We start from the raw sequence: 26,129 nt of genomic DNA on the forward strand, positions 1-26,129 counted from the left end.
ATGAATTTGATCTCTTCACCCTTAATCAAACGTTTCGAGCTCTAGTTCTGAGAATAAAAGAAGTCTTGGTAAGAAACACTTTCACCTTTAATAAACCTTATGCCATACAAGTTACTGCTGATACACTATACCAAGTGGAAAAAAAGAAGAAAAAAACAAAGTATTTTTTACGAAAGGTTCTTTATCTCTAATTACCAATTGAGGGTAAAAAAATTTCAATTATCTACTTTACACTTCAACTATACAAAAGGAGACAATTGAGATAGGTACTAGTACTACAAGGGAATCTCAATCATAAATAAGAGGGGGCAGCCACATCCCACAGACCATAAAGACTGAGTTTTTAGAGTCACAATCAATGCTTCATTTTTATTTTTTTACAGTAGCCATAAGTACTCTTTTATCTATACAGTTACTTAACTCACTTCCACACTCAAAACAGAAACCAAACAGGGAAGTAAAAGGTAATAGTAATAATAATAAGAAGAAGAAGAAGAGGAGATCCAAAAAAAAGAAAAAGAAAATTTCAATATAGTACTATTTTTTTTTATCTTTACATGCTGCTAAAATATTTGATTTTATATATAGTAGTAGTTAGTTCATTTTTGAGTATTTAAGATTTAGGCTTGAATTTAATGTGACACTTTTTTACTTATTATTTATTGCTGATGTATACACAAGTCCATATTAAATATGGTGTCTTATCAAAGTGAAAATGACTGATAGGAGTGAGGTATGCAAGCAAATTCCAAATATCATAAGAAATTGGATTTAAGTTATTTACACATATGGTGGCATGAATTTTTTACATCATAAATATTGTACTAATTTAATACTCCTTTGTTATATCATGTTACTTATTATTCATTTAAAATTACCAGTTACTTAATTTACCTTTTGAGTGACATGTTATTAGATATTTCTATAACAACCATCCTATATAACAACATGTTAATATAATAATTAAGTTTTTTCAACTATTTTTTCATATTATGTTACTATAATATATGTCTACTATAATAATATGTCACTGTATAATAACTAGTAAAAAATATCGAAATAAAAACGAGACTGTTATATAGAGGTTTTCGCAGAATAAGGTAAAAGCATAGTAGAACTTAAAACAATTACATTTTGCTGTCTGAAAATACATATTCTCTCAACTTTTTTCACCTTCACATGTTTATTTCTTTATTTATTATTTCTGTCTGTGTAATCAAAATCCTGTTTGCTTTTTGTTTCACTTCTTGTTTCTTTGTTTCATACTACTTAGCTTCTGTATCTCTCTCTCTCTTTATACCCCACAAACAAAAGCAAAGAAAAAGGAACTGAAGGTACTGAACTGAAGCTCCTCATATTACCCTTCATTTTAGGCGGATAAACCGGTGGTTTTTTCACAGATCCAAACACTACCTAGCTAGCTAATCTTTTTGGTTTGCTCTCTTTTTCTGACATTGGTTTTGTATTTTTCTACATTTTCTTTAGTGTCTGTTTGAGTGTTACTCATGATGTTACATTTCATGTCCAAGAAAATTTTCATAAGGGTGTTTGGGAGGAAATTTTGAAGTGACTTTTCTTTAAAGATTTTACCTTTTTGGAAAGTAATTAGTGTTGGTATAAAAAGTTTTTGCCTTTCTTTATTTGTGTATTGAGATTTCCAAAATGTATTTTAAGATATTTATATACTGCTGAAAGAATTTCATAAGGGTGTTTGGGAAATTTTGAATGAAATGACTTTTCTTTAAAGATTTTACCTTTTGGGAAAGTGATAATTGTTGGTGTAAATTTTTTTTTTCTTGCTTTATTTGTGTATTGAGATTTCTAAATTGCATTTGGTTTTTGGGGTTATTTTAGATTTTATATCCTGATTTGAGCATTTCTCTCAACAGGGTATTGGTTAATTTTGAGTGAAGCTGATCTGTGTAGCCATTTGAATCCCATAGCTTGTTTTGCTGTGAGCAGTATGGTTGCGTAAAGGTAATTCATTTATTCTCTTTTCTCTTTTCTTAGAGTTTGATTTGTTCATAATTTCCATGTTTCTCTTGTAAAGATTGTGACTTTATGCTGTTCTTGTTACCAAGTTCATTTCTTTGAGTAAATCTCTCTTTTTCTCTTCACCAGTAACTATCTCATCTTATATTGTGGAGTTGGGGGTGTTGTTTTTTTATTCAAGATTTAATTTTTCCGGTTGCTGTTGGCTCATTGAGTTGATTTTCTTTCTCAAGATTGAATTTTTTAATCGTTATTGTTTGCTCATTGAGTTGAATTTCTTCTGGATTGGATTTTTATGGTTATTGTTTGCGCATTGGGTTGATTTTCTTCTTCAAGATTGGATTTTTCTGGTTATTTTTAGCTCATTGAGTTGAATATCTTCTTCAAAATTGGATTTTTATGGTTATTGTTGGTTCATTGAGTTGATTTTCTTCTTCAAGATTGGATTTTTCTGGTGATTGGATTTTTCTGGTGATTGTTTGCTCATCGAGTTGAATTTCATCTTCAAAATTTGATTTTTATGGTTATTGTTGGTTCATAGAGTTGATTTTCTTCTTCAAGATTGGATTTTTCTGGTGCTTGTTTGCTCGTCGAGTTGAATTTCTTATTCAAGATTTCATTGTTATGTTTATTGTTGGCTCAATTCGTTGGATTTCTTCTTCAAGATTGGATCTTTATGGTTGTTGTTGGCTCATTGAGTTGATTTTCTTCTTCAAAATTGGATTTTTATGGTTATTGTTGGCTCAATGAGCTGATGTTTCTTTAGTTCTATATTAAGTTATTATATTTTCACTACTTTTGCATTTTTTTACTATATTTGGTAAGATTTAGTTTCGATATAATGACTCCACTCTTTTAGCGGCTAAATTCATAAACTTCCTTGAACCTATTTAGTTTTAGACCGAGTCTTTCAGATATGGAATTTGAAATAACATCGGTGGATTGTGATCAAGCTTTGTTCTTTTCTGTGAGCTGGAACTTCTGTCCATGTTTTTTCATTATTATAGCAGAGAAACCAGAGTTAAAATGGAGGAAGGATGCGAGTTTAGACAGTGGGATGAATTGTTACCCGACGCACTTGGGCTAATATTTAGAAACCTTTCCCTTCAAGAGGTGCTAACTGTAGTTCCAAGAGTTTGCAAGTCATGGGGAAAAGCAGTTAAGGGACCTTATTGTTGGCAAGAGATTGACATTGAGGAATGGAGCAAAAACCGCTGCCCGGAGAACCTTGATCGGATGCTTCGATTGCTTATTCCAAGAAGCGGCGGTTCCCTCCGTAAACTCTGTGTCTCTGGTCTCTCGGACAAATCAAGCTTCGAATTCATTGCCAACAAGTTAGTATATCAGTTTCGTTATCTTCATTATTGCAGTTATCTATTTATCACTGGAGATAGACATCTATTTATGTACTATAAGATACTATGCTTCAAAAATTCATATTCGTTCAACTCTTTTTGTATGAACTTTCCGAGTCAATGTACTTGGATACGAGTCTCTATAAGGAAGTCAAATCCTAGGATGATAATAAAGAGTACATTTTGAAAGAAAAAAGAGGAAATATGGAAGTTTTATTGCTTTCGAGTTTATTGCTGATTTAGTTGGAGTTCGGTAGACTTGTCATGTAGCTATCAAGAACATGTCATTTTGTTTCTTATCACCTTTATTTACTTGGAGTAAACGTCTACTTCTTTGTTTTGGTTGCTAGTGCCAAATCTCTGCAGACGTTGCGGTTGCCAAAGTGTGAAATAAGCGATTCCATAGTGGAACAGGTTGCTGGAACGTTTTCCAACATTACATTTTTGGATGTAAGCTACTGCATAAAAATAGGAGCGAGAGCCCTAGAAGCCATAGGAAAGCACTGTAAATGCTTGACTGGTTTGCGTCGAACAATGCACCCCCTTGAGGTTATTGACAAGCTCTCACAAGACGATGAAGCCCTTGTAATAGCTACCACCATGCATAAGCTGAAACAACTAGAAATCGCCTACATGCTAGTTGGTACATTGAGCATAATGGAGATTCTCAAGAACTGCAGGCAGCTCGAGCTGTTGGACGTAAGGGGTTGTTGGAATGTAAACCTTGATGAAAACCTTGTCAAGAAATTCCATAAACTAAAGGTTATCGGACCCCTTGTTGTAGATTGCTACGATAAGAATGGCTGGGACAATTGCTCGGATTATTCAGGTTCTTCTGGCTATATACCATGGGACTTTGTAGCTGGTGACATTGATGACGACTTCGACGATGATGAGATGTCCGATGGGTATTGGGAAGATGATTGGGAAGATGACCTACGTGTGGAGGACGTGGAAATGTGGTTTTATGATGACTTAAATGCTGTGGATGCTGGATATGATTGGCCACAATCTCCTTGAGGTTTGCTGAACAAAGTTCTGTTGATTCAATTTCCACAAGTTTTCATATACTTATCTTCTATATGCTATTGACTCTGCTTATAATACTACTATCTAAATGAAAGTTTGCCTGCTTTCTAAGATGTAAATCTGGTTTCCAAATCCATCTATCCTTTTCCTCTTCTTTCTGCTCCGATTTTCTCCTATTTTCGTCAGATTATATGTACTTCCCGGAATCATATATAATAAAATGATTGCCATTCTATGAACTGATGTAGTTGAGTATATACTTTCTTGAAGCTATCGATGTAGCAAGGCGTTCTGCTATCGCTCTTCCTGTTTTTTAGTACATGTACATTAAAAGGGCAGCCTAGTGCACTAAGCTCCCGTGGGATCAGGGGAAGGGTTGGACCACAAGAGTCTATTAAACACAGCCTTGCCCTGCATGTCTGCAAGAAGCTGTTTCTCCCTTGATCAAATGGCAGCAACTTTACCAGTTACACCAAGGGTCCTCTCACATGTACATTGACACTCACAATTTTAACCATTGTTATTGTCAATGTCACAAGTCCATTTTTAACCATTTATAGCCAACCCCATTAATCACACCTATGTTTAAAGTTCATCCATTTTTCATCAATGACCACAAATATAGTAAAAGATGAAAAGTGGGATTTGGTTTGTGGTATAAGCTTAGGACAAAGTTATCTTGCTATGGGGAACCAAAAATCTCAATAACTTTGATACTTGAGGAGAAACGAATAAAGCACATAAAGGAAGGCTATTGTGAGTTGGTAAAAAGAAACAAAGGAAAAAGAGGTTTGTATACCAACTACAACACCAAAAGGAAAACAAAGAGAAAGTTAAAAACTAACTTTGGTAGTGAAATAAAGATAGCAAATGATGATAGATTTTCCTCCAATTCCACCCACTTATGGCTTGTTTGGTACGAGGGATAAAGGATAATTAATCTTAAGATTAAATTTGAGATGAATTTATTTCATATTTTAAGAAAAGGTAGTCCGGTGCACTAAGCTCCTGTTATGCGTGAGGTTCTGGGAAAAACCGGACCATAAGGTCTATTGTACGCAGTCTTACCCTGTATTTTTGTAAAAAGTTGACTGTTCGAATCCGTAACCTCCTGGTCACATGACAACAACTTTATCAATTTATCTTATGTTTGGTTGAGATAAAATTGCGACATAATTAATCATGGGATTGTAGTATTATTATGATTGTAGTATTATTTTTATCCCGGTAGAAGGATGGGATAACTTGTTTCCCTATCACACGACCCGTTAGCGAGAAACAAAGGGGAAAAGCAAAGATTGACAAAGTGGAAGAGTGAGAAGAAAGCAAGAATCCAACAAAATATTATGTCTAAGTTTATTATCATGGGACCTCAAAGAGACACATAAGGACAAACATGAGAATAATACATTTGACTTTGAGTTCAAAAAGCATGTCTACTTTATTTTTAAAATTTATTTTTCCTATATGTTTTCTTAGTGGGCCATAAAACATCTTAGATCTTGTTGAAATGTTGGCTTGGATTTCTTCACTTAGGGACTCAATCATGAGTCTTTGCATCTATTCTTTCAACATATTATTATTATGTTGACATATGTCACTTTAACTGTGTGTATATGAGTATTGTATATAATGGAAAATTCCAAACATAGGGAAAAGGAACGTTGTTGTAGGTTGACAATCAACGTAAAAATAATCTAATTGTGATAGAATATTAAAGAAATACAAGAGCGTGAGTCGATAGTATTTAAAAGAGGAAAAAAATGAGCAAATGCCGAATAGGATTTATGAAACATCAAGACGCGGCAGGGGCGGATCTAGCCTTTTGATACCGGGATTAACTGAACCTAGTATTTTTATTACGGAGTATAATTTATATTTAAAAATTCGTTAAAATTATAACAAATGATAGATATGAACCCATAACTTTAAACATTCAATAGATTCAGTGTTTATATAACTTATCCTGAATATTTTAGGATTAAGACATGGTTAATTATTGATTGATTAAATGATTTTTGATTGTCACCTTATAATATGAATGATTGATTGGAAAGAACTTTTTCTCATAGCTTCTTTTTTTCAACTTTCTGTCATAGCTAAGTGTAAAAAAGTAAACACTGCTGAATTGATTTTTGTGCATAGTTGATATAATTGAATATCGTACACAAAATAAAAGAACAAAATGGAAATTTTATGGAGGGAAAAAGGTGTTTCCAATTTGGGAATCGAATATATAAATAAAATAAATCGGTGGAGAGGTCTACGTACTAAGTAGACTATTTATAGTGCCAATTGATTCTTGGACTTACTTTATTCTCTTATTCATGCCACTTTTGGTTTCTTTTCCTATTTCTTTTATCCTTTTGGGTGATCCAAATTCTTGAAATACTCATTTATTTAAGGATCAATTTGGGCACACCTTGATAAATTTTATGGAATATTTGTTACCTTCACCATCACAGATATCGGGTAATGAAAGATTCTTAACTAAATTCCTTAACCACTAGGTCACACCCTATTTTAACAATAGATGAAGTGAGTGTTTGGACATAAGAATTGTGAAATTCGAAAAAAGTAAAATTTCTTTTCAAATTGAAAATGATATTTAAAAATTGAAATTGTATTTGGACATGAATATAAATTGAAGTTGTTGTGGACTTTTTGTGAGTGACTTGGAGTAAAAAGAGTGAAAAATATTTTTTTTTCCGAATTCCGAAATTCAACTTCAAGTTTGATGTGGAATTTTCAGGACCAAACACTACAACAACAACAAACCCATTATAATCCCACAAAGTAATAAAAAAAAAAAAGGTTTCCGAAAAAAAGTAAAATTTTTTATGGCCAAACGGGCCCTAAGTAAATCTATGTTAAAGTTAAACACCACTAGAGTCCTAGTGTAGCACTAAATACAGATTAAGGCCAAAATTGAACAAATAGACTAATGTAGTACATACAAAATTAGGATTAGAGAATTTGCCAAAAGTGCTACTATGTTGTTTGACAAATTTGGAGTTAGATTTCAAACTTCAGTAAAAGCCTAATTTTCAGGACCTAAAAGCTAGTAAAATGAACTTTATGTTATACTAAGACAATGACTAATATAAAATGGACAATGTCCTAATTTCAAATATTTTAATTTGAGAGAACCCCTTTTACCATGTCTAGTTCCACAAGTGAAGGGGAAAAGGTAAATAAAAGAAATTTATTTATTTAATTCCTTCACGTAAAGTATTCATCATTTACTTTATTTGGGGTTTGGTGCAAGTGCAAGGGATATAAAAGAGGCACACTTTCTTAGCTTTCTCTAATTTTGAAGTCATAATGAAAAAAATTACTTGAATATGTATTTTTCTTCTAATTTCCTTCTCTTTAGCTTCCTAACTGAAATGACCCTTATCTCTCTTCTCTTAGTTTTTTTTTCCTTTTCTTTCTTATAATCAAGTGGTGTCCGGGTCAGCTTACATATTATTGGACTATCACATCAAATATCAGCTACTTCGTTGAGATTTGAAGCTCGATTTCTCATGATTTTCACCTACTTAAATGAAATGCAACCCTCACCATTCCTTGTACTAGTGTTATCCTTGTGTTTCTTATTTTTAGATCGATATTTTTTTAGCTGATGTTCTCTTTCCTTCGATTTATTTTTCTGATTGTTGTTACTATTTCATTTGCAGCAGTTTTCTATCATAATTGTTGTAATTTTATTGTATTGAGCCGAGGGTCTTTCGAAAATAGTCTCTCTACCTTCACCAGGCAGAGGTAAAGACTGCGTATATACTACTTTACCCAAACCCCACTTGTGGAAATATACTATCTATGTTGTTGTTTATTTTTTCACCCAACCAAGGATGATACTAATTTCTCCCAACTATATGGTAATTGATAAAATCTTTTGTAAGCAAGTTTTGATCCCAATATCTCTTATTTTTAAGGTCTAAGCTTGTTACCATTAGACTAATGATTCATTAGCATGTTAGCTTAATAGCTAGGAGTAGCATTTTGCCCCTAAGGAATAGCTTCTGAGTCCAATCTAGGAACTTGAACTTATTTTGCTGAAACCAATTTTTTTAAAAATAAATCAAACCAAAACCTTGCAAAGAAAAGAACAATGATTTTGAATTGAAATTAACCAGCTTTTCAAGAAGTGAATAAACAAAGTAAATGGTGAAACCATAGTCAAAATTTTAGTAATAATAATTGTCATCCAAATTCAACTAAGGAGTCCATAGAAGTCAAACAAAAGATAAGGAATTTTACAGAATGGCTGGCCATCCATTTTGGAAAAAGGTGAAAAAAGATTCCTTTTTGTTGACTCATCCTAGAAAAAGACATTAGATTAGAAGCCCCCACCAAAAAAGATTTGTTTCAGTATATTTGGTTTTTCTTCTTGGCTATTGCAGTATAGCAGAAGCTGAAGTCTGAAGATGCTTTCTGGATAAATGCCAATTCATGTCAGATCATGAAGAATATTTAGCATACAAACATAATTTTACACCTTCACTCACATGTGTAATGTCCTCTCTTTCATACAAGCACCAGATCAGAGGATGCTATTATTCTTTGTTCCCAAATTCAAATAAATAAATAATACAACAACAAAAACAACAAAACCAGTGCAATCTCACAGGTGGAGTCCGGGGAGGGTAATGTGTTCGCAGACCTTACCCCTAACTTGTGAAGGTAGAGAGGTTGTTTTTAGTAGACCCCGACTCAAGGAACAGTGAAAATAAAGTAACAAAAATGTAATAGGAGCAAATGGCATAACAAGTAATAATAAAGAACTAGGAATAAGAAATACAAAAATAGTACTAGTACTACTGGTAAGACTAAGAGACGCTAACGACTACTTGTAACCTTCCATTCTAATTCTAGACCTCCACCCTTCCCTTTCCTATCGAGGGTCATGAAATAAATAAATAATACACCAATGCAAATTGTAACACCAGTCACAAGAGGATGTAAGGAACAAAAACCCTTTAAGCGAAAATCTTTAAATTACAATCTCTAATTTTAGAACATGAAGTAGCGATCTTTTCTCGCTTTTTTTAATACATTGTTTTAGAACATAATGTAGCAATCTTGAATATCAGTTAGTACCTTTTATGATGGTACATGAGGATGTGAAGGATTAAATGATGACCTCCAAAGGAATAACTTTTGATATTTGCAGCCTTCTATTGTTTCAGTTAACATTTAGCTAGTTCCTGGTTACTTGGCCTTGACTCATCTCAATAGCAAACTAGGAGTGAAAAGAAATAAGATGTGTTGTCAAAGCTCTTGAAAGAGAATTGATCGCATGTCTAAATTCTGGATCCAGTATTTTCACTTAGGTAGTCCACTCTGGTATGGTAGATGGCTTTGAATTCAAGACATCGGATCGATACAGATCCTCATCTTCGATAATAGGAGGTATAGTCCACGTTCCAAGAGATGGACCTGACGTCTTCCCACCTAACAATCAAAAGGAAGATGGTTAAATTTTGGAAACACTTAAAGAATAGATTCAAAAACCTGATAATAAAGAAACGAGCTGAAGGGCCAAATAGTTGAAGGACTCGTTATAAAAAAAAAAATGAAAAATTACCTTCTTTAGTAGCTTCTTCGCATCTTTTCTGATAGTTCAGAGAGAGCTCCGGATCAAGAGCTTTCAATAGACTATCATACTTCTCTTCAGCTTCAGTTATAATTTTTGCCTGGAATTCACTTTAGTTAGCTTCCAAATCAAGAAAACAATACCAAGTAATTTTTCTTTCAAGTGCTTCTCATAATATATTTTGTCGAAAACTTATTTCACCGCGCCTAGTTGATAACTAGAAATGGATTCAACCTGAGTTTGCAAAGGCTAACACTTACTGAGGTTCAATCATTTTATCATCTTTAAGACACTCTTTTGCAAGAAAATATAATATAGGAAGCACTTTATATATATATATATATATATATATATATATATATATATAAATCACAGGTAGCATGATAACTTTTAAAACATTTATCATCCCCGGGAATGTTTTCGAGTTTAGTTGACACTTAAAACTTTATTGGTCAAAACTCTTTGGACTCTTCCAAACGCTTCACAAGCTTCGTTTTAGAGATTTAATCGAAGCAAAGACGATAAATCTGTAATCTTACCAGCATAGCTGGTGCTGCAGAAGCCCCATAAATTCTGTTGAACATGCGCAGAATATTGAAGTTATTCTCTAACACATCATCCTACCGAAAGGAAAAAAGAATAATTAATCTTTCTGCACGAATGCCTCAACAGGTAAACATCATCGAAATCAAATGATTCACCTCATAGTCAAACCTGGTCCATTCATCCATTCATAAGTAAGATCATCAAGATTAATCGTACCAAAGGCATAAAAAAAATCAACAAATCCCGTATTAGTTGGGAACCACACAAACTTTTCTCCGCCAGAATAAAGGTAATTAACATAATTCACCAAATACTTACAGGTCATCAGATACCTCCACAAGGAACTCTGATATTGACAAAAATTCCATATGCATATCATCGACCTGCAGTACAATTTCAAAGAAACAAATGAATGCAAAATCACATTATAAATTGATTAAACCACACGGTTAAATGTCTTGTGTCCATAATCCTTGAGAAAATTATGTTGGGAAATTATATGTATGAATTCAACTTCACAAATCATGACATAAAAAGTTGATGCTATACTGCACTGCTCCTTAAGAAACTACTGGGAATAATACGTATAAATCAACTTCACAAGTGGTAACTTTTGTGTCCCTCTTGACATAATCGACATATGTGGATCAATATTACACTGACATCTCAAGCCCAATGGTACGATATGCAAATGGTAAATTATAAACATTTTTTGCACTTCCCGACTTCTCGTATACTTTCATTTATGAAGAAGTTTTTACAACAGAAGAAAAGAATATTGTACTGAAATACATTTCAAAGTAAAAGGCACAAAAAAAATAGCATAGTCGAAAGAAATATGAAAAAATTCAATGAGTAATACTTCCTAATTATACCTTTACACCTCTCAGTTGATACAACAGAAGATTCAGCACTCGATAATCAAAGGACTTCAGATGAATTGCCCTAATGACATCTTCAACTGAAATCTGTTCATAGAATGATCGATTAAAATATAATAGGAGCTCAGAGAGGAAAGGAGTCGCAGTTAAAGGAAAGCATTTTTAAGTCATCGCTAATCTTCTGACACAGAAATGAAATATACATATGTTTCAGCCTTTCAGGCACTAATAAAGTTCAGTTTCAAATTATAAGTTTAGCTGAAACTGATTTTATAAACTTCCCCACACGTGAAAAGATAGTGACTTCATTTCCTAATCCATTTATCTAAACAATACCTATCCCATAAAATTGCCAGCCTCAGGTCATATAGAATCGTAGAGCGAACTTTGCCGACATTATGCTAGAATGCGTCAAGTATTTTATACAACACCGATCCAGCACGTGAGTTTGTATATTGTATGTGCTTCATTTTAAGGACTCCTTTGACACCATAAATCAAGTAATGAATAGACCACAACTTAGTGACTCCAAGAGGTCAGCACATTGGTGTAATTAAGTTCAAGAAGACTGTCCCATAATAAATGTTAATCAGGAAGTGATGGTAGTTAAGACAACTTGTGAGAATTTGCTCGACCTGTTCAACATAATGAATCAATACCTCGTGTTTACTCCCAAGTGGATGACATAGCTTTCTTTCCAGAGACCAATATTCTACTCCACTCTTCATTTCTTCTCTTATCCTAGACAAAGTGAATAAGCACTTAAAGGTCACAGCTTAAGAATCACCCGCACCATGGAAAGTTGACCAGTAAAGTATCTATAGAGTAGTTTGTGGAGACTACCTTTAGCACAAAAGCAAAAGTCAAACTTCAGAGAAAATCTACCGGAAACAAGGACAAAAATAAAAAGGAAAAGAGAGAAAAAGATGTCTTGTGGACAAAGAATCCGCCCTCAAAGAAAGTGAAGTACACAAAAAAGTTCTAATTAAATGGAGAAAATAAAATTCAAGCATGGTTTGGAGCGAAAAATAATTTTCAGCACCATAGAAAACTCTTCTCTACCATTCCTTCTCTCACAAACAGAGTGGAAAAGGATGAAAAGGAAAACAAATATAAATAGGTAAGAAGTTAGACCTGTCTGTCAAAAGCCCATGATGCTCAAGTACATTACAAAGTGGTCTAAACGGATCATTGGTCATCATTCTCACAGATGTAAGATCCCAGTCTTCTTTTGTTTCCTGCACTTAATATAACACACAAAAACAGGCAATTGGTAATTTATTTTCAGTTATAAGCAAGTAATGACCAAAATGCTCCTTAATTATTACTAATGAGAATCCTTCTAATGTCTGTAGTATTACCACACTGTATCCACGATACGATGATTGATCCTTCCCAACTGATGGCTGCAGCAGCTTCTCATTTAAATTATCCAACTGTACCAAGAAAATATACGAATTAAGAAGAGGTTGGGTTTGTTTACCTTCTTAGCCATCCAAGGGGAAGATAAGCAAATAAATCGTTACCCTAGTAGAGTTCTTCAATACAAACCAAGCAAACAAAGGGCAAAAAGGGAGTGAAGCAGCGGAAAAAGTAACACTTGTAGATCAACAAGTATTTTAACAAAATACGGTTCAGGGATCAGCTCTTAGTCCATTCCTATTTTCCTTGGCAATGGACGCATTGACGAGACACATTCAAGGTGAGGTGCCATGGTGTATGTTATTTGCTGATGAGATAATTTTAATTGACGAGACGCGGGGTGGTATTAACTAGAGGCTGGAGGTTTCGAGGCAGACCCTAGAGTCTAGGGGTTTCAAGTTGAACAGGACCAAGACGGAATACATGGAGTGCAAGTTCAGCAACGGTACCCAAGAAGGGTATATGGAGGTGAGGCTTGATACACAAGTCATCCTCAAGAGACGTAGTTTCAAGTATCTTGGATCTATAATACAAGGTAACGGGGAAATTGATGAAGACGTCACGCATCGTATCGGAGCAGGATGGATGAAGTGGAGGCTCGCTTCTGGTGTCTTGTGTGATAAGAATGTGCCGCTGAGACTTAAAGGTAAGTTCTACAAGGTTGTAGTTAGACCGACTATGTTGTATGGAGCAGAGTGTTGGCCGGTCAAGAACTCTCATACCCAGAAGCTAAAAGCAACTGAGATGAGGATGTTGAGGTGGATGTGTGGGCATACCCGGTTGGATAAGATTATGAAGTTATTCGGGAAAAGGTGGGAGTGGCCTCTGTGGAGGATTAGATGCGGGAGGCGAGGTTGAGATGGTTCGGGCATGTTAAGAGGAGAAGTATAGAAGCCCCAGTAAGAAGGTGCGAACAGTTAGCCTCGGTGGATAGCAGGAGGGGTAGAGGTAGGCCTAAGAAGTCTTGGGGAGAGCTTATTAGGCGGGACATGGTGCAGCTGGAGCTGACTGAGGACATAGCCCTAGACAGGAGGGTGTGGAGGTCAAAGATTAGGGTAGAAGGTTTGTAAGTAGTCGAGCGCTTCTCTTTGTCTTACTCAGTTCGCTAGCATTAGTGTTAGTATGATACTCCCCCTGTTCCAGTTTATGTTCCTTTTTGGTCCGCTCAAAAAAGAATGACCCCTTTCTAAATTTGGAAACAATTTAGCTTAAACTTTCAACTCTACCCTTAATGAGAAGCATTTATAACCACACAAATACTCTGGACCCCTTTTTGACTTATTTAGGACCACAAATTCTAAAAGTCTTCATTTTTTCTTAAACTCCGTGCCCAGTCAAACAAGTTCACATAAGTTGGAATGGAGTATCTTTTATTCATAGAGGGCTATTACTACCTAGAGTTTGACTGCATTCTTGGATTCAATCATATTTCATCTTGCTGTTATTCCTACTTGTTGCAATTACCTTTTCTTTTTCAGTTGTTCTCTAGCCGAGGGTCTACTGGAAACCGCCCCAACCGCAGCATCGCTCGCATCACACATGAGCTCAAAGGGTAAGCTCCAATTAGGTGCGGTAATGATAGGGGTAAGGCTGCGTACATCTTACCCTCCCCAGACCCCACTTGTGGGAAACTACTAGGTTTGTTGTTGTTGTACGGTGATGTGTAACGTGCTAGTTTTCACAGGAATGCTTGAAACCAAAATGACTAGCAGTTTATAAGCATTTTTACCTGATAAATGTAACTTTCAGTGAATGAAAGTATTGGTAGGTATTTGAATATAGACTGCGGCTGGTGAGGATCCATTTTGTGAAACATAAAATAAGACCTGCACTGGCACACCAAACCAGCATCAGCTTATTATTTCTACAAGTCCCTAAAACCAATATAAAACAGAAAATTAAGTCGGCTAACATTGAACTTGATGCATGGTGTTAGAGAGAAATATCCATGACTTGCATGTCAACGTATATGCAATGTTCCGATAATGGAATGAATTAAGTCATTAACAATAGCTCTTTGAGAAAACAGAAACACAAAAGTTTAACTTCAGATAACTCTCGACTCAAGAGTGAAAACTGGGAAGTATAAAGGTTAAGAACATTACACCATTCTCAGTTCTTTTTATTTTATTTTATAAGAACTTAAAAATGTTCTTGATAATTAGCAATACCATAAAAGTAGAAAGGAATTTCTTCTCCTTCTATAGGTTGAAGAAGTATATAAGATCAGACAGAGAGTAAATTTCCCAATTACACAAACAAGACATCAGATCCCTATGGTCAACCGCTAATTTTATCTTCAGCATATTTTGTTTATTTGCCAACTATGCGCAGAAAAAGGTCCACGGACCAAAAATGATACGACAAATAGCAATCTTTAAGATCCACAAGGGAATTCAGTACTCACAAAATCTTCTAATGTAGAATTAGCTCGTCCCATAGCGTCAAGCTCAATCATTGCCGTATCCTTGAAGCCCTTTTGAGATGGAGCAGGTATAGTCTTATCATCACAATCAAGTGGACCGGTATTTACCATTTGTTCAACACCTGCAAGAAAATTTATGGTGAAACCAAGCTAATTATAGAAAAATAGATAAAACCTTCTCACATGGATATGAGGGAACTAGCACATCTCATATAATTTTAGTACTAAATAAATGTCTTCAGCTGATAAAGCAAACTTGTGGTATTTCGGTCCATTCAGATTGTAGAATAAAGATTTCGTGTCCACCCCACAACCCTACAACTTTTTTGCATTTGTGCTCATTGCATTAATGAGTCACTGACGTAGGTTTTATCTGAACAATCAAGGTAGAAACCTCATGCTTCTGTAGAACAAAGACCTAGTTTTGAGAAATAAGACGAGCAATCGAGCAATAGGTACAAATGTAAGTAAAGTCAAAGATCGACGGATACTAGTAGCACCTAGCAATTACTAACAGAAAGAATAACCAACTTATCCCATATTTGAACTGGTTATGCTTCCTGTTGGACAACAAGAAAAGTCCATAAAAAACACAACGCATTTCCATTAGTAAACATCATCAAGTAAGTAAGCAGGGAATTTTTTGGATATTTTGGACTCTTTATCTCTTAGCTTTATTTGGATAAGCTATCTTTAGAATCTAGTTAGTACCAAGTGTTATCTAAATACTAAGGAACAATCAATTACCATAAATAAATGGAATAAAATCACAAAGGAAAATGCACAACTCATGTCAGATTTGCTGTACAACACACCTTGCTCACTTATGCACTGCATTGTTTCCTCAAAGAACACATGTGAAAACTGCCAAAGAAACAATATGTATGATCATTGCATCTTCTCACAAAATTGAAAGAGTATCTAAAAGCTAATGCAAACCTTCGGCACATGGTCAATAATCAATTGGCACTTGGCATCAACGTCAAGCTCATGGCATGGCGAAACCTTCATTGGAATACGTTTGAGGTTAGAAAGTGACCAGAAAATATGCTAATGTAGCAATATCTATATAGGTAACAAAGAGAAATTCACCAACCAACGCCACTCCGCCAACTTAAGAGGAGCACAAGGGATAAAAGAAAAGAGAAAAAACAAGCAATAGAATGTACTGCCAATGATCAGCACCGAAATGTATCTGAAGGCACTGGGATGAAGGTGGCTCATTGTTTAAGCCTTCATTAGGCTTACAGGGTGGATGTAACACCTTCCTAGTCTTTGTGTAGCTAACACACTAGGTAATTAGCTCTATTCTCTATATGTTGACTTGGTTAGAGCATGAGTCCATTATCCTTGCTCCATAAATATTCGGTAATGTACAAACAGTGGATGAAAAGTATCTGCTCTTCTTGTACATAGTTACAAGGTCAGTAATAATCAATGATAGATGACAAGTTCCACATTTTGTACTCAAGGGTGTGACCTAGTGGTCAATGAAATGGGTTGAGAACCATGATGTCTTAGGTTCAAATCCAAGCAGAAGCAAAAATACTAGGTGATTTCTTCTCATTTGTTCAAGTCTTGGTGGACGAAGTTACCCCGCACCGGTGCTGGTATCACACCCCGACCTTGGGGAGCGGGACGGGCGCTCAAACATCCTTACGGTGGTCAAGCAAGCCTTTGTTCCATATCCTTCCCATGAGTTCCCATGCATGATTTAGAGGATCAAAATGAACCATTCTTTTCAAATAGTTGCCTTCCATTAATTAGAAAACATTTCAAAATTTATAGAGTAAAATTTGGTCACAAGCCATGCATAATTTTCATAATAGACCATGAAAGAAATAACACATTTTCGTACATAACATCACCCACACTGTTTACGGAGCCTCTAAGGTGTAATGAAATACAATAAAAAAGTGCCGGTGACAAGGCCCCAACTATACCTAAAATAGAACAGAAATCCAAAAGTAGCAACATGGATTCGCGATGGTTCTGCGGTCAGCGGAACTGATCCGCGGTTCGCATAATCGACTTTTTGCTAATTCTCCTACCTACTTCACGATGCATTGCACATTCCACAAATCCGTACCGCGGCTTGCTTCTGAACACATTAGCCTGATTTTGGTACTATAGAACCTTAAATCCTCGGCGAACTTTTATGGGGCCTTACAGCTGGTAAGAGGACGTAGCACGTAATTAGCCGAGGAGGGCCCAAGCTGGCTCGGATACCATGGTTATTTAAAATAAAAATAAAAAGATACCAAATTCCACATTTGGTGGAAGAATGTAGCATATATCAGGGGCGGACCCAAGTGGTGAGAAGTGGGTTCAATTAAACCCGGTTCGTCAAAAAATAATATTGTGTATATGTATAAATTATGGCTAAAGTAAGGTAAATTTGTATAGAAATTATTTTTGAATCCGCTTATACGGCTTATACCGCTTATGTTAGTTATGGACTTCTCCGACTGAACCCGCTTGCACAAAATCCTGGGTCCGCCACTGGCATATATTCAGCTACCTCACGTCCAGCTAAAATGAACCCATAACCTCATCTCTCTTCTTCTATGAAACATAGGAACTAAGCCATATAATTAACTATAAAAGGTTCACTTAAAACTAAAAGGGGTATAAAAAGGAAGATAATTGAGTTCAAAATTTCAACATAACAACCAAACCCCACATCAAAGATCCTATTTTTTTTTATCACTATTCACTTTACAGCTTCAAATATTTTACAGTTACTAATGTTTACTATTATGCAAGAAAACCCAACGTTGTTGTTTGTCTCAATTGTCAAGAATATATAGAATATGAAAGATTGAACACTAAAAGAGTAAGTTAAGAATTAAGGGAGTTACCAAAAGAAGTGTTAGGTCAGCAAGAAAACGAAGAGAAGTTGCATTTTGGGTGTTGCTAATAATTCCATGAGATTGCATTATTTGTATAATTTTCTGTACATTTTCTAGCTTCCTTAGTCCTTCCATTTTTGGGGGGTTGCTTAACCTTCTGTTCTCCTTTTCTTCTTTAGCCTTCCAGTTTCAGTGTATTTGATCAAGTGACAATAAGAAAATATTATATACCACAGTAATACGACGCCGTATAGCCATTTCTAAGTCCCTCACAATGGTCAATGGCTACTCTGTTTTTCACATAGGGAGTTTAGAGGTCTCTATAAGTTTGGTTCGAAAAACAATCTCCAACCTTATTCTTTTTTTTCTTCTTTATTTTTTGGGTATAATTATGGTGTCCGGACCAGCTTGCATGCACCTCGACAAACAATCTCCACCCTTATTCTTTTTTTTCTTTTTTTTGGGTATAATTATGGTGTTCGGATCAGCTTGCGCGCACCTCGATTAATTCCACGGGATACTGTTACCTCCCACCAGCAATTGGTACCACGCAAGTCTTCCAACCTTATTATGCAATATCCGCTGTTTTGTTATCAAGCCTCGCTTATAGAAAACACCTAAATTATACTAATGTAGTATCTTTCAGTTAAACTAAGAATCATGTATTCATAACTTCTATTCTTCTGGTGATTAGAAAAGGATCTCATATAATCAAGCTAGCAAAATAGTTACCAAGTTTTCTGTAAAAACATAGTAGTACTTTATATTTGCCTTTAGTAGGAAAATTGTAAGCCTATTTCGCTAAAGCTACTGAAATCAAAGGCGAATGTCGAAGCGTGTGATCATCCCATCGAAAAACTAAACTTCTTGAGAGAGCACCCTTTTAATTATTTAATATGTTTGTCTTCAACACACCCCTCACGTGCAAGCTTGTTTCTTTTTTATAAGCCAAACATATGAAAAATCTTTTTTTGATAATAGATGGCAGTAAAACTCTAACCCACTGGACCTCTTCCTACTTTAATATCATGAAGTGTGACCATTTCATCTAACAACTTAATTTTTTTAGAGAGAACGTACTTTTAATTATTTAATTATGTCTTCAACAGCGAGAAAGAAGCAGACCATATATAAGTATCATTACAAGTTCCTACAAGTCCAATCTTGCGGCAACAATTTGTGCCCTTTTCGAATCTCATATTGCACTTCCAGAAATATAAACAGACATTTCCATTTATCACAATGTGTTTGCAAACAAAGAAAATAGTGAAGTACTTGCAAGCAAAATTTGACTTCTAATGATCCTCAAAACATATCAGAAATTGCATGAGATGGAATGGTGTTTCTTAATACACAACGTTTCGTTGTCAAATTAACGTGAACAAGAAAATTTCAAGTTTCACAATTCTCGTTTTTCCTCTTCCCCCACGAGACACTGATCTCAAAAATTGGGAGGAAATCAATATGGGAAAGGGTATGATTCCTCACATATCCATCAATCTTCACCCACTTACAGCAACCATGCAATGCCCCTTCGTCGTGTATACAGAAACTAGCATCTGTCGTTGTTGGTTTCTCTGTGTCCCTTTAAAGATTGTAGTCGATTCACTTCCAACTGTGAAACTCCATCAACGGCTGTATTAGACACATTACTTGTATTCTGTGCTGGTTCTTGACTAGGTCCTCGCTTGTTCTCAAATAACTTTCCAGTTTTCCCAATTGCAAGAATTAATTCGAGTTGTTTGTGTTGCTGCTCCTGTAGATGAGTATAAATAACAAAAATAGGAGTCAGATAAAGACAACTAATACAACTTCCGCAAACCAAATCATAGATGCTTAGATATCTATTTTTACTCTATTTTCATTACTTCACTTTTTTCTGATGCAGTTGTATTGCCATCAAAACGCCATTACAAATTTGGCAGAAGTATGCATATGTTAGATTAGGCACCCAAACAAAAAGCTATCAAAGACAGTTGAATATATAATGGTTGTTAACACTCCATGCTTAAGGCTTGGACCCTCACTACTAACAACAGCAGCAAAACAACAAAAGTAACATGAAACGAACAAGAAAGAGAAAACAAAAAAATAAACCAATATCCATCTGAAATCTCGTTTCATTTCCAATGTTACTACTGCTACTAAAAGATACTCCCTCCGGTTCAAAAAAGTGTCAACTTGCCAAATCAAGAAAGAATTAACCTTATTTTTTCAGAATTGCCCTTAACGCAAGTCAAACAATGGTTGGAAATCCTCCATTCCAATACTTTCCTACCAAACTGCAGAAAACAACAACAACAAACCCGGTATATTCCCACAAGTGGGGTCTGGAGAGGGTAGTGCGTACGCAGATCTTATCCCTACCTTGTGATAGACCCTCGGCTCAAACCAAACTGCAGATACCAGACTAGAAATATATACTTTATTCCAGATCTTGTTCATTTCTTTTTGCTCGGGATTGTTAAAAATTTTAAGCCAAACTATGAAGAAATAACCTTTTCTGCTTTCTTTCTTAGTGGAATGAGAGTCTGCCTGCAATGGCAATCTACAGCGGCATAGATTGTGTCTAGAAGATCTATGAAGTAACCATAAAACTTCTTAAATTTATCCACTCTTTCTTCTTCACTTTCATGTTTATTACGTCAAAGACATGCCTTCACCATATATCAGTTCATTTAAGATCCAGAGTTACCAACCCAGATTCTCTAGAGTTCTACTACCCTAAGACTCACCGTGCACAAAACTATGTAGAATAGATCATGATTGAATTTCAAATTGCTTTTCCACATAAGAAAAAGTAGAAAGTCAACACTGTCCAAATGGTTTAACCTTTGACAGCCACTAATCACCCAAAAGGTGAGATGGAGAATGAACCTAAATATTAAGCTTCACATGGTATGCTAGACACAACCTAAGAAAAGGATTGTCTGATGTGAGCATTCTTTTATCATCTTGAAGATGTTAATCTACCAGGGAAACTTTTCCAGAACAAAAATGTCCCTAAGGCAATTTAAAATAACCACGTGAATCTTGGAAAAGTAGTTAAACAGCACTTTACCTGCATTGCCAGCAGAACCTTCTGTATCTCACCGAGCTCCTTCTCCAGACGCTCACCCTGCAATGCCAATGCTCGAGTGGCCTCAGAGTTCTTTTGGGCCAATGCTGCAGCCTGGATAGAAAGAAAAAAGAATCACACAAAGGCTAGAGTATAATATAGCACACAGAGGAAGGATCTGAAGGAAATGGCTTAGAAGTTATTTTGGAACAAAGAGCAGTGTCGTTAAAAGTGAAAGCGCCAAAAAACGACAAGGCACTCGGGCTTCTAGCGAAAAGTGAGAAGCAAAACTCGCACTTTTTCAAAATGAAATGCAAAATTTACCGAAAGTAAAACAATTACTCATTAGTTACAATTTTTTACTTAAAACATCAACTTGCTACTAAAAGTACGGATTTTTCATTTCAATTAATCAAGCATAAAGAAGAATCAATTTGCAGTAGTAAATTTCATATTTAATAACCTTAGCAACTCAAACAAGAGAGCAGAAGAGAGAAAATCAGAATCAGAAGTAGCAAAAGAAGAAGAAACAGTACATTCTAAAAAAAAAATACTAGAAGAAGAAAAGTAGTAGTTAAAAAAGAAAAATAAGAACGAGATAAACCAAACGTAGAGAAACATAATAGTAGAAGAAAAAGAAGAAATTGACGACAAGAGAATGCTGAAATGTACATGGAAAGGAGTCCTAATACTCAAATAGCAAAAGGCACAACATATTTCCTCCTTTTTCCTCTTTTAATTTCAAAAAACCGACTGCTCCTTTATAGATCATTTTGCACCTTTGCACCTCATTGTCTAAAGGGAGAATTTCGCTAAAGCACACATAGCTTCACCCATCAAGGGAAGCATTAATCTTGCCCTTCTGAGCGATCTTTTCTCTCTTAAATGCAAGGTGACATAGTATAGGAATGACAGCTGAGTATAGATAGGGATACCCCTCAACAAGTTGTCTCTACTTGGTTCATCTTGCGTAATTCAAAGGGATATGCCTACTCTATGGTTTCAATTGGGGGTGGGGGTTCTTTCGTCTTTCAAAGAGAAGAACACCATGTAAGCTTCTTGGACAAAGTTAGAGAATATATCAATCAATCAACTATGCCTCAATCCAACATTTGATGGGGTTGGCTATGTGAATCTTCTGTATTCATTCCAGTCAAAATTTAAATAAGGCAACTCTTACCGAAAGAAAAAACATGAGGTAAGTCATTATCATGATAAAGCATCTGAGGTTTAAACATGCACAATCCTCACTATAACTAGAGCATATGCCAAGTCACTGTATCAGTTATTTTCTCAGATTTAAGTTTCCCAAGCCCGCTTTGGTGTTCAGGTAGAGGTTGGTCCTACTTTGTATAAGTGAGCCATACTAATATAAGTGGTTGTTTCAACTAATAATTTGATGATTTACAAGTACGTTCCGCAAAAAAAACAGATATACCAATGGTATACAAGTAAGTTCCATAAGAAAACAAACAGACATACGACGAGATCAACTTTTGGTCGCTGCGGGAGAGATAATGGACTTCCATCTTCTTGATAAGGTAATGATATCATCTAAGATTAGAGCAAAAGACATTCAGAGTAAGAGGTCAACTACATCATATTTTATTACTTATAATAGATAAAAATATTGCAACCATAGTTTTCTCGTTCCCAACTCTCTACTTCCAGAAAAAACTTTTTTTGCAACTAATCTCAAAGCTACTAGTATGGTTTCTGATTCATTTCTCTATAAATCCCTAATTAGTCACTTCAACATTTATAAATGCAACCAAAGCATCCACTTTTAAAACCAATTATCCATCCACCGCCCAAACTCCAACTTACATGCTGCACTTAATACATTCCTCAAGAATGCAGCAATATTGAAGACCAAAAGTTAGTGACAACGTCTAACTTCTGAAACTTCGGTTATCGATATCAACTAGGAATACATGGACATAGTTCAAAATCAAGTTATCAGAATCAAAGGCAATGAACCAATCACCAACGGATCATTTGAATAAGAACTTTCTAGCACAAACACAATGCTTATACATTTGACCTCTACATTATTCATCACATATCCTTATCAAAAAAAAAAAAATTATTCATCACATATGCTTAAAATAACATTGTTACCTCAGTAACCGGATCTTTGAGAGTCTTTCTTGTAACTCGAAATCGAATTCCCAGCTTCTCAAGCTGTCTCGATAGAACCCGAATAAGCGTCGCTGAGCTCCTCAAATCTTCCTCTAATTTTTCAATCCTCTCCACCAAATTAACCCCTCTTGAGCCACTCCCACTCCTGGAGGAAAATTCAAACGTACAAATCCTACTCCATTGTCTTCTCCTAATCACAGAACCAATGATCACTCCACCCACCAACACAACACACTGTGCACCTAACACCCTATTTCCTAACCACTTCTGAGACCCCCAAAACCAAGAATTCACAGCATAACCAATTGCCACGACAGCTGAGGAAAACAGACACAGAAACTCAAGAATCGAAAGGAAAGCATCAATATTGAACTCAAATTCCGCTAAAGATTGTTCCTTTACACTTCCCTCTGATTCAAAGGCCTTAACTTTCCATTGATGACACTGTAAAGATTCAATTTTTAGCAAATGCGGTTTTTGTGTAGGGAAACATAAACGGGTTTTAAAGGGTTTAAAGTCTAAAGGGGTTGAAAATATTGGGTTCTTGAACTCAAATTCAGCTAAAGATTGAGCCTTTACAGTTCCCACTGACTCAAAGGCCTTAATTTTCCATTGATGGCATTGCAAAGATTTAATTTTTAGCAAATTGGGTTTTTCTATAGGGAAATATAGAGGGGATTTCAAGGGTTTTAGGTGTAATGAGGTTGAAAATTTTGGGTTCTTGAAATAAAATGAATTCTGGGGTATGATTGACATTATTTGGGGTTTCAAGAATTGGCCAAGAATTTATGCTATTTTTGATATTTTGAGATTTTAACTAACAAGATTGATGAATTCATGGCTATTGAAAAACCCCAATTGAGAAAAGAAACAGATTCAGGTTACTTGACTACTGTGACTACAATTGTGTTGTCCATAAGTTCAATAGTTGGCGCCGAGGAGGTTTATTTACGCATTGTGCGCACGTTAGTTTATGTTTATAGTTCTGAGAGTTTTACTATGCGCCTGAAATGTGAAATGTGTAATTACCACCCCATTTCTTAAAGTCAAAAGACACTATAGTACCTTTAACTTTTATATAAGTTAATATAATCCCCAACTTTTGGTTTTTACACCAATTCTAAGACAACAAAAAATTATTTAGAGGCCACAATCTTTATAGGGGTAATGTCTGCGTACATATTACCCTCCCCAGACCCCACTTGTGGGATTATACTGGGTCGTTGTTGTTGTTGAATCTTTATAGGGGTAATCGGAGAAGAGAAAGGCAAAATGACTACTCTAGAGGTGCCTTTTAATTTCTGAAAAGAAAATGAAATATTTTCTGTTACGTCTTTTTTCATTTATTTCTTAAATATTGTAACGATTCGACTGGTCATTTTGAGCATCTACACTTCGCTCGATAGTTTAAAGGCTCGATTATCTCCGCATGATGTATTATGACTTGCGTAAATAGTCTGTGTTGGTTTTCAAGTTATTCAGAATCGATTTGGAAGAATGAACTTCGAGATTTAAGCTCTAAGTTGGAAAAATTGACCAAGTTTGACTTTTCAGCATTGAACGTCGGACTAGAGTTTCATCGATTTCGTTAGCTCCGTTGGGTGATTTTAGACTTAGAAGCGCATCCGGATTGTATTTTAGAGGTCCGTAGTCGGATTAGTCTTGAAATGGCGGAAGTTGGATTTTTGGGAAGTTTGACCGGGAGTGAACTTTTTGATATCGGGATCGGATTACGATTTTGAAAGTTGGAATAGGTCCATAATGTCAAATGTGACTTGTGTGCAAAATTTGAGGTCAATTGGACGTCATTTGATAGGTTTCGACATCGGTTGTAGAAGTTTGAAGTTTCAAAGTTTATTAATTTAACTTGAGGTGCGATTCATCGTTTCGAGGTTGTTATGCGTGATTTGAAGCCTCGAGTAGGTTCGTTTCTTCATATAGAACTTGTCTGCAAAATTTTGCGCCATTTGGAGTTGATTGATATGGTTCGGACGCTTGGTTGCGATTCTAGGAGTTTTTGAAATTTACTTTGATCTTCATGCGTTTTGGCATCCGATTCGTACTCTTAGAGGTTATTTTGATGTTTTGATCTCGCGAGTGAGTTCTTTTGGACCTGGGTGCATGGTTGGTTTGGAGCCTCGGGGGCTCGAGTGAGTTTTAGATTGGTTTCGGAATGATTTTTCATAATTTTTGAATGCTGGTACTGGTGTCATCGCATTTGCGATGTTTTTGTCGCAAATGCGACAATTGCAAAGCAGCCATCGCATTTGCGAAATTTAGGTTGCTGGAGAAGATTCGCATTTGCGAAGAAACCCATCGTATTTGCGAAGTGGGGTTGTTCGCTTTTGCAAGGACCCTGCCGCTTTTGCGAGATAATGGTCTTCACATTTGCGAAGTATTGGGTCGCAAATGCGACCTTAACAGTAAGTGTTCTGGTTCTCTTTTGCGATAGATTGTTCGCATTTGCGGGGTTTGCGAACCCCATGTCGCAAATGCGACATCTACAGCCTGCATGTAGCTGAGAATTCTGAGACTTAGATTCATTTTGTTATATTTTGAACCCTAGCTTCGATAGGAGGCGATTTTGTGAAGGGATTTTCATACCAAATCATTGGGTAAGTACCTCTAATCAATTCTCAATTATATTTTATGATTATACATGTAACGACCCGACTGGTTGTTTTACTTTCTAGAACCTCGTTCCCCTAAATAAGACTTTATGTACTTGTTTTTACTGATTTATGACTTGCGGGGATGATTGGTTTGGGATTTGAAAGAGTTTGGGTTGAAATCAGAGCACTTGGTTCCTTATGTTGGCTTAAAAAGAC

General features: G+C 35.6%; 3 protein-coding genes across 9 annotated transcripts; 1 reads left to right on the top strand and 2 right to left on the bottom strand.

Moving 5' to 3' along the window:
* The first annotated feature begins 1,226 nt into the window (after positions 1-1,226).
* On the top strand, positions 1,227-4,615 carry LOC104248032 (F-box protein FBW2-like). Of its 6 annotated transcripts, none has more exons than XM_009804216.2 (4): positions 1,227-1,433; positions 1,890-1,977; positions 3,000-3,326; positions 3,698-4,615. In XM_009804216.2, exons 3-4 carry the CDS (start codon positions 3,019-3,021, stop codon positions 4,365-4,367), a joined length of 978 nt encoding a protein of 325 aa, XP_009802518.1. In that variant the 5' UTR covers positions 1,227-1,433; positions 1,890-1,977; positions 3,000-3,018; the 3' UTR covers positions 4,368-4,615. The 6 variants fall into 6 exon arrangements, with proteins under 6 accessions (XP_009802518.1, XP_009802515.1, XP_009802516.1 ...); XM_009804213.2 differs by having other exon boundaries at positions 3,003-3,326; XM_009804214.2 differs by having other exon boundaries at positions 1,227-1,334; positions 3,003-3,326.
* A 4,724-nt stretch (positions 4,616-9,339) lies between these two features.
* Positions 9,340-18,324, bottom strand: LOC104248031 (uncharacterized). Of its 2 annotated transcripts, XM_009804211.2 has the most exons (14): positions 18,111-18,323; positions 16,189-16,254; positions 16,065-16,113; positions 15,232-15,371; positions 14,554-14,655; positions 12,764-12,838; positions 12,537-12,640; positions 12,062-12,143; positions 11,397-11,489; positions 10,840-10,904; positions 10,677-10,689; positions 10,515-10,595; positions 9,967-10,075; positions 9,340-9,833 (listed from the first exon to the last, which is right to left on the bottom strand). In XM_009804211.2, the coding sequence occupies exons 1-14, from the start codon at positions 18,234-18,236 to the stop codon at positions 9,709-9,711; spliced, it is 1,230 nt and encodes a 409-aa protein (XP_009802513.1). In that variant the 5' UTR covers positions 18,237-18,323; the 3' UTR covers positions 9,340-9,708. The 2 variants fall into 2 exon arrangements, with proteins under 2 accessions (XP_009802513.1, XP_009802514.1); XM_009804212.2 differs by lacking the exon at positions 11,397-11,489 and having other exon boundaries at positions 18,111-18,324.
* A 983-nt stretch (positions 18,325-19,307) lies between these two features.
* Positions 19,308-24,218, bottom strand: LOC104248030 (uncharacterized). The gene is made up of 3 exons (XM_009804210.2): positions 23,281-24,218; positions 21,163-21,273; positions 19,308-19,857 (listed from the first exon to the last, which is right to left on the bottom strand). Exons 1-3 carry the CDS (start codon positions 24,055-24,057, stop codon positions 19,654-19,656), a joined length of 1,092 nt encoding a protein of 363 aa, XP_009802512.1. The 5' UTR covers positions 24,058-24,218; the 3' UTR covers positions 19,308-19,653.
* Between the last annotated feature and the right edge of the window lie 1,911 nt (positions 24,219-26,129).

The sequence above is a fragment of the Nicotiana sylvestris genome, chromosome 5 (assembly GCF_000393655.2).
Source record: "Nicotiana sylvestris chromosome 5, ASM39365v2, whole genome shotgun sequence".
In the NCBI taxonomy this organism is placed as follows: domain Eukaryota; kingdom Viridiplantae; phylum Streptophyta; class Magnoliopsida; order Solanales; family Solanaceae; genus Nicotiana; species Nicotiana sylvestris.

Bases quoted from the DNA above. Each gene is read 5' to 3' on its own strand.
- LOC104248032 (XM_009804216.2), top strand. From the start codon at position 3,019: ATGGAGGAAGGATGCGAGTTTAGACAGTGGGATGAATTGTTACCCGAC. The intron at 3,327-3,697 runs GTTAGTATATCA...TTTGGTTGCTAG, and splicing joins TTCGAATTCATTGCCAACAA to TGCCAAATCTCTGCAGACGT.
- LOC104248031 (XM_009804211.2), bottom strand. From the start codon at position 18,236: ATGGAAGGACTAAGGAAGCTAGAAAATGTACAGAAAATTATACAAATA. The intron at 16,114-16,188 runs GTTTGCATTAGC...TTTCTTTGGCAG, and splicing joins TTATTGACCATGTGCCGAAG to TTTTCACATGTGTTCTTTGA. The intron at 9,834-9,966 runs GTAATTTTTCAT...TTTGATTGTTAG, and splicing joins CGAAGAAGCTACTAAAGAAG to GTGGGAAGACGTCAGGTCCA.
- LOC104248030 (XM_009804210.2), bottom strand. From the start codon at position 24,057: ATGTCAATCATACCCCAGAATTCATTTTATTTCAAGAACCCAAAATTT. The intron at 21,274-23,280 runs GTAACAATGTTA...CTTTCTATCCAG, and splicing joins TCAAAGATCCGGTTACTGAG to GCTGCAGCATTGGCCCAAAA. The intron at 19,858-21,162 runs GTAAAGTGCTGT...ACTCATCTACAG, and splicing joins AGGTTCTGCTGGCAATGCAG to GAGCAGCAACACAAACAACT.